The sequence below is a fragment of the Choloepus didactylus genome, chromosome 2, assembly GCF_015220235.1.
Source record: "Choloepus didactylus isolate mChoDid1 chromosome 2, mChoDid1.pri, whole genome shotgun sequence".
Taxonomy (NCBI): domain Eukaryota; kingdom Metazoa; phylum Chordata; class Mammalia; order Pilosa; family Megalonychidae; genus Choloepus; species Choloepus didactylus.
In genome coordinates, this window is record NC_051308.1 from 116,803,093 (window position 1) to 116,820,297 (window position 17,205).

Sequence of the window (17,205 nt, forward strand, 5' to 3'; positions counted from 1 at the left end):
GTGCAGAAATGGCACTTCTGAGACAACCTCATGCGCTCCCACATCACCTGAGACGGGTAGATGCAAACGGAGGGGCTGCACCGTTCGTGAACTTGAACTCCGAACGCCCTGTGTTGGATAACCCCTAATATCCAGACGGGAGCTCACGTCTCTGCTTCTGGGGATATAATCCAGGGAGGAACGTGAGTCTTGCGCTCTGGCCCTGATACAGCCAAGACGGAGTTTGGCGTGGCCTGGGTCTGGAGGCCGTTGAACAGCGGTCCCCCCACCCCCCACCCTCCTCCCCTCTGCCCAGGTCGCTCTATTGAGCTCAGGTCGGCCAAACCCAGGGACTGTCTATTGCCGAACCAGCGACATCAGATCCCTCCTTGTCCTCTGGCCCAGTCCTGCCCGGAGCTGCCTGCGCTCATTTGCCGAGTTTCGTTGGCGTTTTATAAGAAAATACAGAGGTGAGGGAAATGCGTAGTTCCGGCCCCCAGTTGCTGTAAGGACACACAGATCGGGATAGAGGGCCGGGCAATAGGCGCTAAAAATTGCCAGTCAGTGCTCTAACAGAGCCGATACAACTCGCTCAGCGCGCGCGGGATTTTTAGCATGAAAGGCAGGGATCAGGGGTAGTGGCACCGGCCGATTGTCCCGCTGCCCCAGGAAACACGGGCCCCGCCGACACTCGGTCGCCAGCCTAAGTGCGGGAATTCCGACCCTTACCGGGCAGGAACCGGGCGAGGAAGTGGCATCTTCCCTCCACGGCCCGGGAGCCACGCAGGGTGGAGCCATTTCCGGCGGGTGCGCGGCTGGATTCAGTTCGCCGCTGTCGGCTGCGGAAGACCGCGTCTCCGGGTCTCGGGCCATTCTCGACTCGGCCGCCCCTCCTCCTCCACCGCGCCAGTTCACCTTCCGGGTGGCCGGTCAAGCACCGTAAGGCGCGGAAGAGCCTGACCACCGAACCGCGAGGGCGTGTGATTCAGCTAGGTAGGCTGGCTGAACTGTGCGCTCAAATGAACACCCCAGAAGGCGGCCGGCACGCAGGGGGTGGGGGTGGGAGTGCACAGCCTGACTTTCCTATCTTCCCTGCTGGGGGGCCTGATGCTTCCCCGGCTCGTCCTCCCCACCCCCCGAAAAGGCACCGAGGACAAGTGGCACAGCTGCTTCTGAGTGTTGTCATGGGTGGCTCTGAAAAGAGCCTTTGGATGTGATGGAACCTCGAGCCAAGGGCGCACGCGCACCTAAGCCCGCTCCCCGCGGATGCGCCGAGCCAGCTGGATGTCCTTGGGCATGATAGTCACGCGCTTGGCGTGGATGGCGCACAGGTTCGTGTCTTCAAACAACCCCACCAAGTAGGCCTCGCTGGCCTCCTGCAACGCCATGACGGCCGAGCTCTGGAAGCGCAGGTCCGTCTTGAAGTCCTGCGCGATTTCGCGCACGAGCCGCTGGAACGGCAGCTTACGGATCAGCAGCTCAGTAGATTTCTGGTAGCGCCGGATCTCCCGCAGGGCCACGGTGCCGGGCCGATAGCGGTGGGGCTTCTTCACGCCGCCCGTGGCCGGCGCGCTCTTACGAGCCGCCTTGGTGGCCAGCTGCTTTCGCGGGGCTTTGCCCCCGGTCGACTTGCGGGCGGTCTGCTTGGTACGGGCCATAGCGAACTAAGGAAAGAACTTACCAGCGCAGCGGCGGAGGGATAGAGAGGGTGCGGGCCGCGGCAGCAGTCTTTATAGGCACAGTCTTTTCCCGATTGGGCGGGGCGATAATTGAAAGTCCCGCGCTGACTGTCCATTGGTTGTGACGTCACCGTCCTAGGGTCACTGATTGGCTCGGGCAGAATCCTCCCGCCCCTCGCTGCCTACTTCCGGTTTGACAAGTTTTCCTACTTTGTCTTTCCTCATTCTTTCCCGGTTCGGGGTGAGAGGCGTTTTGGTCGTAACCGCGTAACATTGGTCCTCCTCCGCTCTTCACTTCCTTAGACCACGCTACCCGTGATATCCCTCCTTTCATACACTGTGTAGCTCCCGTATTGAACCTGGTCTTTACGCTTGCCGCTTCCCACCCCAACGCCTATGTTACTTTTTGAGAAGAGCCCACCTCCCCCCGCCCTCCCCGTTGCGCTTACGGGTCCTCTGGTTTTCCGCCTGTCCGGTGCTCTTCGGCTCCAAAGTTTGCAGACCGGGCGCAAGATTCCACCTCCCGCAGCCTGAGTGGGAACCCGTGCCTCCCCTCTTTTGGTATGGGGCTTGCTAGGACGCCGAGACTCAGGTCTGCCACCCTGCCGGCAACTGCCGTCCCCCTCGCCCACACCAGGCTCCGTTCGGCCAAGGCCCGCCAAGCGGGCCACAAAGCGGGAGTCGCCCACTCGGCAGAGGCTGAGCTAACGCGTCGGGTGCTGCCTACTCAAGTGACAATGCTTGTGATTGAACCGCCTGCAGCGTGACACTTGGTACTTTCACCTGTATTTAAACCCTGAGGTGTAGGACCCAGACGGAATGAAAACGCTCAATTATCAAAGACTCGCTATAAACTGGGAAGGTGGAAGGACGTGTGTGGCATTCCCCCCCACCCACCTCCCTCAATCCGCAGACTAGCGAGAAAAAACCGATTATTGTTAACAACTCTTTTATTTGAAAGGGTGGGTGGCTCTGAAAAGAGCCTTTTGATTTCACAGGCGCCCCTCTTCGAGACGGGGACTGCTGGGCGGGCTTCCAGGCACCGTGCCGTCCTCACTTGCCCTTTGCCTTATGGTGGCTCTCCGTCTTCTTCGGGAGCAATACGGCCTGGATGTTAGGCAAGACGCCGCCCTGAGCGATGGTGACTTTACCTAGCAGCTTGTTCAGCTCCTCGTCGTTACGGATGGCCAGCTGAAGATGACGAGGAATGATGCGCGTCTTCTTGTTGTCCCGCGCCGCGTTACCCGCCAGCTCCAGGATTTCCGCGGTCAGATACTCGAGGACCGCCGCCATGTAGACGGGAGCGCCAGCCCCCACCCGCTCGGCATAATTGCCTTTGCGGAGCAAGCGGTGCACTCGGCCCACAGGGAACTGAAGACCAGCGCGAGAAGACCGCGACTTGGCCTTGGCGCGGGCCTTGCCCCCTTGCTTGCCGCGACCAGACATGACAGCGAGAGTCACTGCGAGCGGCTCTGACTTAGTGACCGAGAAAGTCACCGCAAGTCTCCCCGCTCCACGCTTTTATAGGCAGAACGGCGATTGTCTGCGGGGCGCTTCGATTGGCTAGAACCTGTCTTTATCCCGTTGACCAATACGATAGTTCAGCCAGAATCCGCTCATTTACATAATCCCGCCTCGCTGGCTTGGGCGCCACTGAAAACTCGCGAATCACAACGCTGCGCGATGGGAACCCTAATTTGCGTGCAGCCTCTATAAGTACCGACTCGTTTCCGGCAGGCTCCATCCCGCGAGGGCGGTCGTTTCCTTCTCGTTTGTTCCTCCGGCTCGTCTTTCTCGCCATGCCCGAACCTGCAAAGTCCGCTCCTGCTCCCAAAAAGGGGTCGAAGAAAGCCGTCACGAAGGCCCAGAAAAAGGATGGGAAGAAGCGCAAGCGCAGCCGCAAGGAGAGCTACTCCATCTACGTGTATAAGGTGCTCAAGCAGGTCCACCCTGATACCGGCATCTCATCTAAGGCCATGGGCATCATGAATTCCTTCGTCAACGACATTTTCGAGCGCATCGCTGGGGAAGCGTCTCGCCTGGCGCATTACAACAAACGCTCGACTATCACGTCCCGGGAGATCCAGACCGCCGTGCGCCTGCTGCTCCCCGGCGAGCTGGCCAAGCACGCCGTGTCGGAGGGCACCAAGGCGGTCACCAAGTACACCAGCTCCAAGTGAGTCCCTGTTCGGGACGCGGCGCTCACACGAGTCGCCGGTCTTTCACTCCAAAGGCTCTTTTCAGGGCCACCCACCTTCTCAAGTGAAGAGCTGTTAACCTATCTTCTGAGTCTTAACGTTAACTTTTTTTCCTGTTCTTAATGCACAGTTTATTTAAGTTAATAGTTTGTAGGTCATGTGGAACTGGTCCTTCTCAGATAAGAGACGAATAAAGATTTTGGTTTTATTTGGACTCCAGGGAACATTGGTTGTAGATTGCTAAGTATTTTAGGACTACGTTTGAAAGTATTGTTGATTTGCGCATAATATGTGAGCATGTGTCAAGATAATTTGTTTACTTGAAATGTTCCGTGCTCTGTTCAACTAGATAAGGCTGTTATGCAAGTCTACAAAGTAGATGAGGAAATTACGGGAATCTGATTATTCCCAAGTGGCGAATTGGTGGTGGTATTTCCATTCGTGTATTTGCCTTTTGAATGTTTTTAAAAAGGTAAATATTCATGGGTACTAATTCCTTGAGCGTGTGCCCTCGGTTTTTCAAGAACCTGGCTTCCCCATTTAAGGTAAAATTCCTCGATTGAGATTGAAGCTGGGTTTTAATAGTTGGAAATTAAAGTTCAATACTGTACATTTATCTTTGATCATTGCTATGCCAAATCCAATAAAACCTACCTAATCTAATATGGTGCGAGTGTTTTTCGCCAAGAATAATAATGACGAGTTCTCGTAATTTAGTGGTGGGGGAAGTGGGCGGGGGCGGGGGCGGGGGCGGGGGGGAAGGTGTGGGGGGGAAGGGAGACATTTAAAGTCTCCAGACCAGCAACATCAAAATTATCTGGGGATTTATGTGATTCTGATGCTTGCCAAAGTGTGAGAAGCACTGGGTGGGCTAGAGATACTGGAGTTGACAGAAATTTGGGGATTAGGATATGTGTTGCAGGTCGGATAGGCAATGCTGATGGGATTGCGTGAGACCCTTAGGGTTTTGGATTTGCCACTGGGTAGATAGTGGTGGTGTTAATTAGGATGGAATATTGGGAGGAGGTATGGGTTGGGGCATTGAAGAGAGGTCCAGAATTCTGATTTAAATTTGAGCGTTTTATTATTCAAATGGATCCATGGAGTTGGCAGATGCCTCTAGGGCTAAGAGAAGGATCAAGGGGGTATCACTTTAAAGTATTCTAGACTTGCCTTTTTTTATGTTTGTTACAAAATATAATTTAGCTAATGGTAGCTCTATAATGGATATGATTGACTACTTATACAGCATTCATCTTCTCCTCCTGTTTCCCTAATAGTATCTTGATTCTCATTTCCTGATATGCTTCTCAAACTTGGTTGCATATTTGAATCTCCTGGGGAACTTTGAAAATGATACATGGATTCCATCCCCATCAATTCTGATTTCAGTGGTATGGGGTACAGCCTGTACTTGGAGAGTTCAGAAAGCTTCCCAGGTGATTTGAGTGTGCAGCCAAGATCAAGAACTACTGCCACATATGTTTTTCAGAAAGCAGATTTTATGTACAACTTTTAAGGTTGAAATGTAGCTCCAACCCCCTTCCCCCAGTGATTACTTCAGGAATCTAAGCCAATCTAATTGGCACAAACATTTCAGAAATTGATCTGAGTAACAATTTCTAGGGAAGAGTAGATTGCTGATCTCTCTTTTGGGAAAGAAGTTTCTTGGCTTTCAAGAAGCAGCAGCTGGACGGATTGGCCTGTGGATGTTAAGTGAGACTGATTGTAAGACAACAGAGGAGAGAACACAGCTAAGGGGAAATTAGAAAGCAATTAGAAAACTCGGGAAGTTCAAGCCAACCTCAGATCAGAGCCTGTTGTACCTTCAAACTTCCATTCAGACTCTGACATGCTTTTCTTGAAAGTAGTTTGAATCTCGCAATATTTGAAGAAATAGTAATTCCCCAGAATAGAAGAAAGCAGAGAGAGATTTGAAGATGGTATACTGCTGGCTTTGAACATAGAGGAAGAGGCCATGAGCAACAAATGCAGCTGGAAAGGGCATGGAAACGGATGCTGAAGGGAGCACAGTCTTGATTTTGGCCTAATGAAACTGATTTTGGCCTTCTGACTTAAAGAATTCTAAGAGAATAAATGTGTGTTTCAAGCCACTCAGTTTATAGTTCGTTACAGCAACCACTGGAAAATAATACAAAGTTATGTAAGTTAATTTTTGTGACAATTGGAGAAACTTGAATATGGATAGTATAATAGTTAATATTATTGAATCAATATTGTTTGTTGGGTGTGATAATGGTAATGTAGTTACATAGATGCGTGTAATAAAGAATTAGGCCTTATCAAAAGATAGGTGATAGGAGTGGTTTTGTTGAGGACAGGGGCAGACCATACCAGATTGTCTTAGGGTGGGGGTTGTCCATGCCAGAAAGACCAATCATGTGATTTAGTGTTAGGGGCTTTGGGCCACAAAGCATTAGTCGACCTGGACACTGAGTTCAACTATGTGGGTAATCAATCAATCATACCTAAGTAATGAAGCCCCAGTAAAAACTTTGGACACCAGTGCTCAGGTGAGCTTCCTTGGTTGGCAATATTCCCTACATATATGGTTACACATCCATACCAGAAGGGTAACACATCCTGACTCCATGTGAAAGGGGAGAGAAAAATGCAGCAAACTGGTAACAATTGGTAAATCCAGGTAGTGGGTATATGGTTGCTCTTTGTACTATTTTTTTCAACTCTGTAGGTTTGAAATTTTTCAAAATTTTAAAAAGTTGGAAAATTAAAAAAAATTAGTCAAATACTTTAAAGTTTTTAGTGCCAAAACAGCTTGCATTTATTTTACTTTTGCAATAAATAATATTAATTGAATTTCAACATAGAAAGCATATAAGAATTTTCACCACAAGTTATATTTAAAACGTTTACCTTTGTTTATGTAACCATTCAGATCTTAACTGTAACTCAGAATTACATCCCTTGTTCATAATACTTTATTAGGCTCATTAGAGATAATGATGACCTCTGTGTTAGTAGTAGTACAGAGAAGCCAAAAATGACAGTGATTTAGACATTTCACTATTCTACTTTCCTAAGTGTAAGCTTGAAACTGAAGTTGGATAGGGGTTTTTAGTCAAATACTGAGATGAAAGCTGAGGCATCCCTAGAAAAGTTCTTGTGATTCTCAATGCTTCCAGAAAGAAAGGGCAGATTGGTTATACAGGAAAGAGTCAAACTGACATCAGACTTTATAAATTTAACCCCTTTCTCTTCCCTGAACTCTGGATTCTCCTATTTTTAGCTTTCTATTTGATATTTCTACTTGACTAATAAGAATCTCAAAATTCTGTCCAAAAGGTACTATTGGTTTCTGCCCTCCAACCTGCTCCTTCTCCATATTGGTAACTAGCAGTTATTTTCCAGATGCTCAGTTCACAAGCTTGCAATTAACCCTTTATTCCTCCCTTTCAATCATATCCTACATTCATTCCATCAATTTCACTTAAAATGTATCTTGATGACTATTCACTATCTCTTCTACCACCCATCACCTCTCTGGAACAACCACTGTAGCCTCTGCATTATTCTCTCTGTTTTTATTCTTGTTCTGCTGCAGTGTGTTTTCCACATAGCATCCAGACAGAGTAAGCTTTTACAGTCAAATCATACATACTGTTGATCAACTCTCCAAAGGTACTCCATCACATTTAGAATAAAAGACAAAATCTTCCTGACAGCTTATGAGGTTCCTCAGTGATCCTCAACTGTCTCTCAGATCTCATCTCCTGTGCATCTTGTCTTTGCTCACTGTGGTTCAGTCATACTAACCTCCCTTGCCATACATGTGCTTGCCTTAGGGCCTTTGCACTTGATATTTTCTGTTGTTGGAATACTCTTCCCCAAGATAAACTTGTGGCTTACTATCTTACATTATTCAAGCCTTTGCTCAAATATTGCCTCATCAGACATGTCTTCCCCACCCAACCCCATATTTTGCTTTACTTCTCTTCACAGTAAGTATCATCTGAATATTGTACACTCCTTTGTTTGTATTCATTATCCCCCAACTGGAATGTACCTCTACATGGACAGGGACTTTTTTATTCTGTTTACTGCTGAATTATCCCAAGCATGTTTTATTTATCTCAAAGTGGAAAGTGTTTTTCCCCTCTCCCTTACTGCTAGAAGTGATGTGCACAAGTACTCATAATGGAGCCCAAAATGTCAGCTTTGCTTGCACACCTGCAAGTGTGAATTTTGGTGAGAAAGGGAGCTACTAGCAATTGAGGGTTAATAGTTACATTGAATCACCTTCTCCATCTCTTTAAGATTAGCTGTTAACCTGTTTTCCTACGCATAACCTCAAGAGTCCCCAGAACCAAATGTTGCCCCCCCAATACAATTAGGTTATTTACCCAACTTTCTGCTCCTGCTCTTCATGTTACAGTCATTCCTACCCTATAAAATCAATTTTTTCCCATTGACTTTCCCCTCACTCTCCATCTTCATACTTTACCTGAACTTCTCCAGCGCCAGCAATGTGCCTCTCAGTAGAGCCAAGCAAGGCATAAGCAAAGGGAGGGAAATGTTTCCTGGGGACTAAGCACTGGAAAAAAGAGGGTGGATTTAATACAGTAACTAGGAAATAAGTTATCTGTGTGTGGGTGGGCACAGACAGGACGGAATGAAAATCATGTGGAAGACAAAGTTTGGGATTTTATGTAAATAAATAAAAGAGAATGAGTGAAAACAAGCTAACTAGGACACTTGCAGTAAGCTTAACGTATTTTTCTAGGAAGTTTGTTTTATGCCTTATTCCAGTTTGCTAATGCTGCCGTTTTGCAAAACACCAGAAATGGGTTGGCTTTTATAAAGGGGGTTTATTTGATTACAAAGTTACAGTCTTAAGGCCATATAAAGTGTCCAAGGTAAGGCATCAACAATAGGGTACTATATTAGTTATGGTTCTCTAGGGAAAACAGAATAAATGAGATATCTAAATAAAAGATTTTATAAAAGTGTCTCACGCAACTGTGGGGATGTACGAGTCCAGATTCCATAGGGCAGGCAGCAAACTGGCAACTTCAGTGAAAGTGTTCAATGAACTCCTCAGGAAACGCTTTTGCTGGCTAGCCAAGTAAGTGAAGGTCCTCTATCTGTCTCGCCCAAAAGTCTTCAACTGATTGGATTAAATCCAGCTGATTGCATTCTCTCATTGTGGAAGACACACCCTTCAAGAATATAATCAGTCACAGCTTCAGCAAACTGATGATTTAATAAGCCAGCCTTTATTAACCAGCCACAAATGTCCCTGCATTAATGGTTAGGCCAGTGCTTGCTTCTTGACACCTGGGTACCATCACCTGGCCAAGTTGACACATGAACCTAACCATCACAGGTACCTTCACCGAAAGAAGGCCAATACTGTCTGGAAAACTTATGTTAGCTGGGAAGGCATGTGGCTGGCATCTGCTGATCCCAGATTGTGTTCCAACTTCTTTCTCAGCTCCTGTGCATTCTTCAAAATGTTGCTCTTGGGGTGTTTTGTCCTCTCTTAGCTTCTCTGGAGCAAAAGTCTGCTTCCAACGGCCATCTTCAAAATGTCTAAGTTGCAGCTCTGAGGTCGTTTGTGAGCTGTTTTATAAGACTCCACTGAACTAATCAAGGCCCATGCTGAACGGGTAGGGCCACACCTCCATGAAAGCATTCAGAGGTCACATCCTAACCAAAGGTATCACTCACAGTTGGGTGGGTCACAGCTCCATGGGAAACAACCTAATCCCAATATCCCATGAGATTGGATTAAAAAATCATGACTTTTTCTTGGGGGACATAATATATACAAACTGGCACATGCCTGTATTTTTCACCTTCTTATAAAACGTATTTTTAAGCCCTAATGAACATAGAAATGTAATATCCTGTTCTGTATTTGGGACCCTGAATTAATGAGGGAAAAATGTTGCTAGTTTTGCTTGTAGCATTACAAACAGTTCTAGGAAAAGGACAATCAGGATACAAGATGTCGTCTGGGGTAGTGACTAACCAAGGAATATGGCAACTCACTAGTAAAATATTAGTGTTTATCAAATAATCACCTATGGGTTCCATAGGTTATTCATTCTTACCCTTAGTTATTTCAGTTCAGTGGAACTGCGGGGGAGAAGAGAAATACATATATATACATGGACACACACATACATACCAAAAGATTTGGGGTCAAGTGACCTTTGAACTGTTTTAGGACTGCTTTTTAAGCTATCTAGTCTCAGAAATGGGGAGGACCTTAGTAATTTGTAGTACCTCTCATTTTTGCTGAAGATAATTCCTACAGAGGAACATTTTTAAAGACTACTACTTTTGACAATGCAAGCTGGGGAACATTTTGTCAACAGATCAGGGTTCTCGAGCTAGACCCTCCTACCTTCTCCTTTCCTCACAAGAGGTTGTAGAAAAGTAAAACCACAACTGTAGGAAAACAAGTTCACATCGTCATCAGTATACTAAAATCGATAACTGTCTTCGTATTGTTCTGACAGTGTCAACATCTTGAACTTAAAGCGCAGACTACATTAACACCTCATACCGAAAAACATAAAAGAGGTGTTTATATACTTACTACCCAGACACAATAGTTCACTACTGGTGCTGGGGAAATGAAGACACTCCATTTATATTACTACAGTGTTGCATGAACCTCGGATTACAAAAAAAAAACTAGTAGTACAACACTAACCAAATGTAATTTAATATGACCACTGCTTCCAGTTTTCTCCCCATTATATTACCATGAATCAGAACAAAACTCCGTTGTACTTTGGAAGATTCACTACTCGGCTAGTAGAAAACACTGTTCTCATCTACAGCACTTTCGGCAATTGAAGGAAGGCACCAACCAAGAGGATAAGTAGAAAAGCATACACAGGATAAAGAAGTATAAAATAGCTTCTTTCACTTGAGAAGGTGGGTGGCCCTGAAAAGAGCCTTTGGAGTGAAAGACCGGCGACTCGTGTGAGCGCCGCGTCCCGAACAGGGACTCACTTGGAGCTGGTGTACTTGGTGACCGCCTTGGTGCCCTCCGACACGGCGTGCTTGGCCAGCTCGCCGGGGAGCAGCAGGCGCACGGCGGTCTGGATCTCCCGGGACGTGATAGTCGAGCGTTTGTTGTAATGCGCCAGGCGAGACGCTTCCCCAGCGATGCGCTCGAAAATGTCGTTGACGAAGGAATTCATGATGCCCATGGCCTTAGATGAGATGCCGGTATCAGGGTGGACCTGCTTGAGCACCTTATACACGTAGATGGAGTAGCTCTCCTTGCGGCTGCGCTTGCGCTTCTTCCCATCCTTTTTCTGGGCCTTCGTGACGGCTTTCTTCGACCCCTTTTTGGGAGCAGGAGCGGACTTTGCAGGTTCGGGCATGGCGAGAAAGACGAGCCGGAGGAACAAACGAGAAGGAAACGACCGCCCTCGCGGGATGGAGCCTGCCGGAAACGAGTCGGTACTTATAGAGGCTGCACGCAAATTAGGGTTCCCATCGCGCAGCGTTGTGATTCGCGAGTTTTCAGTGGCGCCCAAGCCAGCGAGGCGGGATTATGTAAATGAGCGGATTCTGGCTGAACTATCGTATTGGTCAACGGGATAAAGACAGGTTCTAGCCAATCGAAGCGCCCCGCAGACAATCGCCGTTCTGCCTATAAAAGCGTGGAGCGGGGAGACTTGCGGTGACTTTCTCGGTCACTAAGCCAGAGCCGCTCGCAGTGACTCTCGCTGTCATGTCTGGTCGCGGCAAGCAAGGGGGCAAGGCCCGCGCCAAGGCCAAGTCGCGGTCTTCTCGCGCTGGTCTTCAGTTCCCTGTGGGCCGAGTGCACCGCTTGCTCCGCAAAGGCAATTATGCCGAGCGGGTGGGGGCTGGCGCTCCCGTCTACATGGCGGCGGTCCTCGAGTATCTGACCGCGGAAATCCTGGAGCTGGCGGGTAACGCGGCGCGGGACAACAAGAAGACGCGCATCATTCCTCGTCATCTTCAGCTGGCCATCCGTAACGACGAGGAGCTGAACAAGCTGCTAGGCAAAGTCACCATCGCTCAGGGCGGCGTCTTGCCTAACATCCAGGCCGTATTGCTCCCGAAGAAGACGGAGAGCCACCATAAGGCAAAGGGCAAGTGAGGACGGCACGGTGCCTGGAAGCCCGCCCAGCAGTCCCCGTCTCGAAGAGGGGCGCCTGTGAAATCAAAAGGCTCTTTTCAGAGCCACCCACCCTTTCAAATAAAGAGTTGTTAACAATAATCGGTTTTTTCTCGCTAGTCTGCGGATTGAGGGAGGTGGGTGGGGGGGAATGCCACACACGTCTTCCACCTTCCCAGTTTATAGCGAGTCTTTGATAATTGAGCGTTTTCATTCCGTCTGGGTCCTACACCTCAGGGTTTAAAGACAGGTGAAAGTACCAAGTGTCACGCTGCAGGCGGTTCAATCACAAGCATTGTCACTTGAGTAGGCAGCACCCGACGCGTTAGCTCAGCCTCTGCCGAGTGGGCGACTCCCGCTTTGTGGCCGGGGCCTTGGCCGAACGGAGCCTGGTGTGGGCGAGGGGGACGGCAGTTGCCGGCAGGGTGGCAGACCTGAGTCTCGGCGTCCTAGCAAGCCCCATACCAAAAGAGGGGAGGCACGGGTTCCCACTCAGGCTGCGGGAGGTGGAATCTTGCGCCCGGTCTGCAAACTTTGGAGCCGAAGAGCACCGGACAGGCGGAAAACCAGAGGACCCGTAAGCGCAACGGGGAGGGCGGGGGGAGGTGGGCTCTTCTCAAAAAGTAACATAGGCGTTGGGGTGGGAAGCGGCAAGCGTAAAGACCAGGTTCAATACGGGAGCTACACAGTGTATGAAAGGAGGGATATCACGGGTAGCGTGGTCTAAGGAAGTGAAGAGCGGAGGAGGACCAATGTTACGCGGTTACGACCAAAACGCCTCTCACCCCGAACCGGGAAAGAATGAGGAAAGACAAAGTAGGAAAACTTGTCAAACCGGAAGTAGGCAGCGAGGGGCGGGAGGATTCTGCCCGAGCCAATCAGTGACCCTAGGACGGTGACGTCACAACCAATGGACAGTCAGCGCGGGACTTTCAATTATCGCCCCGCCCAATCGGGAAAAGACTGTGCCTATAAAGACTGCTGCCGCGGCCCGCACCCTCTCTATCCCTCCGCCGCTGCGCTGGTAAGTTCTTTCCTTAGTTCGCTATGGCCCGTACCAAGCAGACCGCCCGCAAGTCGACCGGGGGCAAAGCCCCGCGAAAGCAGCTGGCCACCAAGGCGGCTCGTAAGAGCGCGCCGGCCACGGGCGGCGTGAAGAAGCCCCACCGCTATCGGCCCGGCACCGTGGCCCTGCGGGAGATCCGGCGCTACCAGAAATCTACTGAGCTGCTGATCCGTAAGCTGCCGTTCCAGCGGCTCGTGCGCGAAATCGCGCAGGACTTCAAGACGGACCTGCGCTTCCAGAGCTCGGCCGTCATGGCGTTGCAGGAGGCCAGCGAGGCCTACTTGGTGGGGTTGTTTGAAGACACGAACCTGTGCGCCATCCACGCCAAGCGCGTGACTATCATGCCCAAGGACATCCAGCTGGCTCGGCGCATCCGCGGGGAGCGGGCTTAGGTGCGCGTGCGCCCTTGGCTCGAGGTTCCATCACATCCAAAGGCTCTTTTCAGAGCCACCCATGACAACACTCAGAAGCAGCTGTGCCACTTGTCCTCGGTGCCTTTTCGGGGGGTGGGGAGGACGAGCCGGGGAAGCATCAGGCCCCCCAGCAGGGAAGATAGGAAAGTCAGGCTGTGCACTCCCACCCCCACCCCCTGCGTGCCGGCCGCCTTCTGGGGTGTTCATTTGAGCGCACAGTTCAGCCAGCCTACCTAGCTGAATCACACGCCCTCGCGGTTCGGTGGTCAGGCTCTTCCGCGCCTTACGGTGCTTGACCGGCCACCCGGAAGGTGAACTGGCGCGGTGGAGGAGGAGGGGCGGCCGAGTCGAGAATGGCCCGAGACCCGGAGACGCGGTCTTCCGCAGCCGACAGCGGCGAACTGAATCCAGCCGCGCACCCGCCGGAAATGGCTCCACCCTGCGTGGCTCCCGGGCCGTGGAGGGAAGATGCCACTTCCTCGCCCGGTTCCTGCCCGGTAAGGGTCGGAATTCCCGCACTTAGGCTGGCGACCGAGTGTCGGCGGGGCCCGTGTTTCCTGGGGCAGCGGGACAATCGGCCGGTGCCACTACCCCTGATCCCTGCCTTTCATGCTAAAAATCCCGCGCGCGCTGAGCGAGTTGTATCGGCTCTGTTAGAGCACTGACTGGCAATTTTTAGCGCCTATTGCCCGGCCCTCTATCCCGATCTGTGTGTCCTTACAGCAACTGGGGGCCGGAACTACGCATTTCCCTCACCTCTGTATTTTCTTATAAAACGCCAACGAAACTCGGCAAATGAGCGCAGGCAGCTCCGGGCAGGACTGGGCCAGAGGACAAGGAGGGATCTGATGTCGCTGGTTCGGCAATAGACAGTCCCTGGGTTTGGCCGACCTGAGCTCAATAGAGCGACCTGGGCAGAGGGGAGGAGGGTGGGGGGTGGGGGGACCGCTGTTCAACGGCCTCCAGACCCAGGCCACGCCAAACTCCGTCTTGGCTGTATCAGGGCCAGAGCGCAAGACTCACGTTCCTCCCTGGATTATATCCCCAGAAGCAGAGACGTGAGCTCCCGTCTGGATATTAGGGGTTATCCAACACAGGGCGTTCGGAGTTCAAGTTCACGAACGGTGCAGCCCCTCCGTTTGCATCTACCCGTCTCAGGTGATGTGGGAGCGCATGAGGTTGTCTCAGAAGTGCCATTTCTGCACTAGGTGAGAGTGGAAGTCTAAGGCCTCTTTGTCTCCCAGGAATGAGCCCGTTCTACCCCGGGAGTGGGACAGGGTCTGGCAGAGCCCACCGTTGCACAAAGCTCAGGTACAGGCAACTGTGTGGGTCTTAGATGACGACACTTCTTCTTAACCTTCCTGGTCATCGTTTATTTGCATCTGGAAGGGGCCACGGTTTTTCCGTGTTTGTGTTTTAATGTTTTATGTCTGCACAGGTGACAGGTAAAAAGCGTTACAGGGATCGGTGAGAATTCACAGAAGAAACCAAGGCGGGTCCACGTTTGAACACTTCTTGCCCTCTGCAAAGGAGTACAGAAAAGGCGGAAGGAGAGAGCAGTGTTGGACTGTGGCCTCCTGTCAGTGGGGTCCACCCCACCCCCCCCCACCTCCCATCCCCCACCCCCCGCCCCTTTCAGGCCCCCAGGCTCACAGGTATTTTCAGAATAGGCCTCAGGGTCTCATTCCCTGCTCAGACGCACAGGCGGGTCAGGATCCTTGGGATCCATACTCTGAGTTAAAAGCAGAAGCAGTAGTGACTTAGAGCTGTGTGGGGACAGCACATTTGCACACAGCGTCTCATCCAGCAAAGTTTGCTTTCAGAGCTGCAGCCTCAAGTTCTCAGAGGATGGGTGTGTTTCCAGCATGTCACGGCCCTTCCCCCCAAGGATCATACTCCCTAAACTGACACTAAATCCGATTTTAAAAGAAGACACCCGAGACCTCCCCTTGGCTCTGGGATTTCAGGACAGCCCATCATATGTCATGGCTGAGGCAGCTCGGGGGTCCCTAGCTTAGTGGGAATGGCTTATGTCCTGCTCTCAGCCCTCTCCTCACTTTTCCAGCCACCTCTAACCTTCCTGCCACTCCAGTGGAGTGCTCACCCACCCAACTCAAAGACTGCAGGGTGTGAAACGAGTTTTGAGGATAGAGGGAAGGAAGCGCATGGAGTCACCCAGGGCCTGGTCTCTCTTGGCTGGTGCAGGGCAGTGGAGGGCCTCCTTGGGTGGCTTTTCCTGTTTCCCTGTCAAGGGTGAGCCCCGAGGGCAGGACCTTGTTTCTCTCATCCATCTCTTTTCCAGGGCTGCTGCAGAACAGAGGCTCCAGACCTCGACCGTGGAGGGGTCCTCTACTCGCTCAGGCCCCGGTGACCAGCCCGGCCTCTCGTAGTTCCAGGAAATGTCAGGCGGTACAAGCCCACTCGCTTTCCCAGGAAGGGGGTGCCCATCTGACCCGATCCCTCTCACCCAGCCAGGAGTCAGACCTTGGCAGGACACTGCTGCGTTGCCCCACCTTTCAGCAGCTGTCTTGGGGATTTGCCCCACAGGGCCAGGGCTACCAGAGCCTGGTCTCCCTGTGAGTGCAGAGTTGGGGAGGCGATGGAGAATTCTCCAGGGCCTTCGGGGTTCCCTAAACTGTCACAGGGAGTCTAGTCACAGATTTGACACCTTTTGTCACTATCCGGTGAAGGCCAAACCTCCCAGACCTAACAGGAAACTTTGGGAGTGTCTTTGTTGGTTTGAGAAACTGGGGCAAAGTAGTACCCAATTTTCTTTTTTTTTAATGTCAGTATCAACATCTAATCATTTCAGGTTCGTCAGTAGTTCCCCACTCTCAGATTAGGCTTAAAGAAAAGAAAATCAGGCAAAGAGCAGTTTGCATTCCCTTGAAATTTTTCATCATGTTCAGCCTACTTCTGGGAAGTCTGCCACGGAACAGGTGTTATTGATCGGACCGTGGGTCCTTCGATCAGACGGAGCTGATGGCAACCTCAGCTAAGGCAGCGGCTAGGAGTGGACAGAGATGAAGCGATGGGTTCGAGGGAATCGGAGAAGGTAGGTTTGTTAAGATTTGGTGATTTACACATTTGGAGCATGTGGCAGAGGAAGGAGCTTCCGGCCCGAGGAGCTGGGGAGACGGTGGTACATTTCACTATGGCTGGGAAAGTGGAGAGAAGAAATTCCTTTTGAAATCAAGAACACGCACAAAGGTCCTCCCTACGTTGAAGCTGAGAGTCCTGCCATCCATCCAGGCGGACGGACCCACCAGGAATTAGGAACCCCGATCTGTTCGGCACAAGGGTTCGGCTGGAGATGCTTTGGGGGAAGCCCTAAGCAGATGGACAGTTGGGATAACAGAAGGCAGGGAATCACATGAGATCTACCCAGCGGTTGGGGGGAAGAGGGCAGAGGCGGGTATCCTGGGCGATCAAGAACATCGACGGAAGCTGGCAGAAGAAGAACTCCAAGAGACCAAGCGGGATAGCCGGGGAGCCCTAAGAGCCCACCAGGAGAGAGTATGTCCCAGAGGCCCATCCTCTTCCAAGGAGGTAAAGATGGGATGGATAGGGTCATGTTCCACCCTGAAGTTCAGAAATATCAATAACTTGATGTTCATTAAGCTTGGTGACCGCTAAATCTGCAAAAGGCATCGTGTTTTACATGTCTTATCTCCTTTAATCACCACGACAACCCTGCAAGGCAGGTAGGTGTTTTATCTTA

The 17,205-nt window shown here is 50.8% G+C and overlaps 6 protein-coding genes across 6 annotated transcripts in view; 3 read left to right on the forward strand and 3 right to left on the reverse strand.

The window, feature by feature from the left end:
• Window positions 1–438: 438 nt before the first annotated feature.
• LOC119526747 (histone H3) lies at window positions 439–1,767 on the reverse strand. The gene has a single exon (XM_037826138.1). The coding sequence runs from the start codon at window positions 1,635–1,637 to the stop codon at window positions 1,227–1,229; it is 411 nt and encodes a 136-aa protein (XP_037682066.1). The 5' UTR covers window positions 1,638–1,767; the 3' UTR covers window positions 439–1,226.
• Window positions 1,768–2,590: 823 nt separating this feature from the next.
• LOC119526748 (histone H2A type 2-A) lies at window positions 2,591–3,139 on the reverse strand. Its single transcript, XM_037826139.1, has one exon. It carries the CDS (start codon window positions 3,102–3,104, stop codon window positions 2,712–2,714), a length of 393 nt encoding a protein of 130 aa, XP_037682067.1. The 5' UTR covers window positions 3,105–3,139; the 3' UTR covers window positions 2,591–2,711.
• Window positions 3,140–3,384: 245 nt separating this feature from the next.
• Window positions 3,385–4,519, forward strand: LOC119526749 (histone H2B type 2-E). Its single transcript, XM_037826140.1, has one exon. The coding sequence runs from the start codon at window positions 3,458–3,460 to the stop codon at window positions 3,836–3,838; it is 381 nt and encodes a 126-aa protein (XP_037682068.1). The 5' UTR covers window positions 3,385–3,457; the 3' UTR covers window positions 3,839–4,519.
• A 6,190-nt stretch (window positions 4,520–10,709) lies between these two features.
• On the reverse strand, window positions 10,710–11,310 carry LOC119526753 (histone H2B type 2-E). The gene has a single exon (XM_037826145.1). The coding sequence runs from the start codon at window positions 11,239–11,241 to the stop codon at window positions 10,861–10,863; it is 381 nt and encodes a 126-aa protein (XP_037682073.1). The 5' UTR covers window positions 11,242–11,310; the 3' UTR covers window positions 10,710–10,860.
• A 227-nt stretch (window positions 11,311–11,537) lies between these two features.
• Window positions 11,538–12,107, forward strand: LOC119526751 (histone H2A type 2-A). The gene has a single exon (XM_037826142.1). It carries the CDS (start codon window positions 11,595–11,597, stop codon window positions 11,985–11,987), a length of 393 nt encoding a protein of 130 aa, XP_037682070.1. The 5' UTR covers window positions 11,538–11,594; the 3' UTR covers window positions 11,988–12,107.
• Window positions 12,108–12,825: 718 nt separating this feature from the next.
• LOC119513086 (histone H3.v1-like) overlaps window positions 12,826–17,205 on the forward strand; it is a 44,708-nt gene continuing 40,328 nt past the window's right edge. The window contains 3 exon segments of the mRNA XM_037807958.1: window positions 12,826–13,463; window positions 13,796–13,981; window positions 15,124–15,139. Coding sequence (XP_037663886.1) covers window positions 13,053–13,463; window positions 13,796–13,981; window positions 15,124–15,139 — 613 coding nt within the window. The 5' untranslated portion in view covers window positions 12,826–13,052.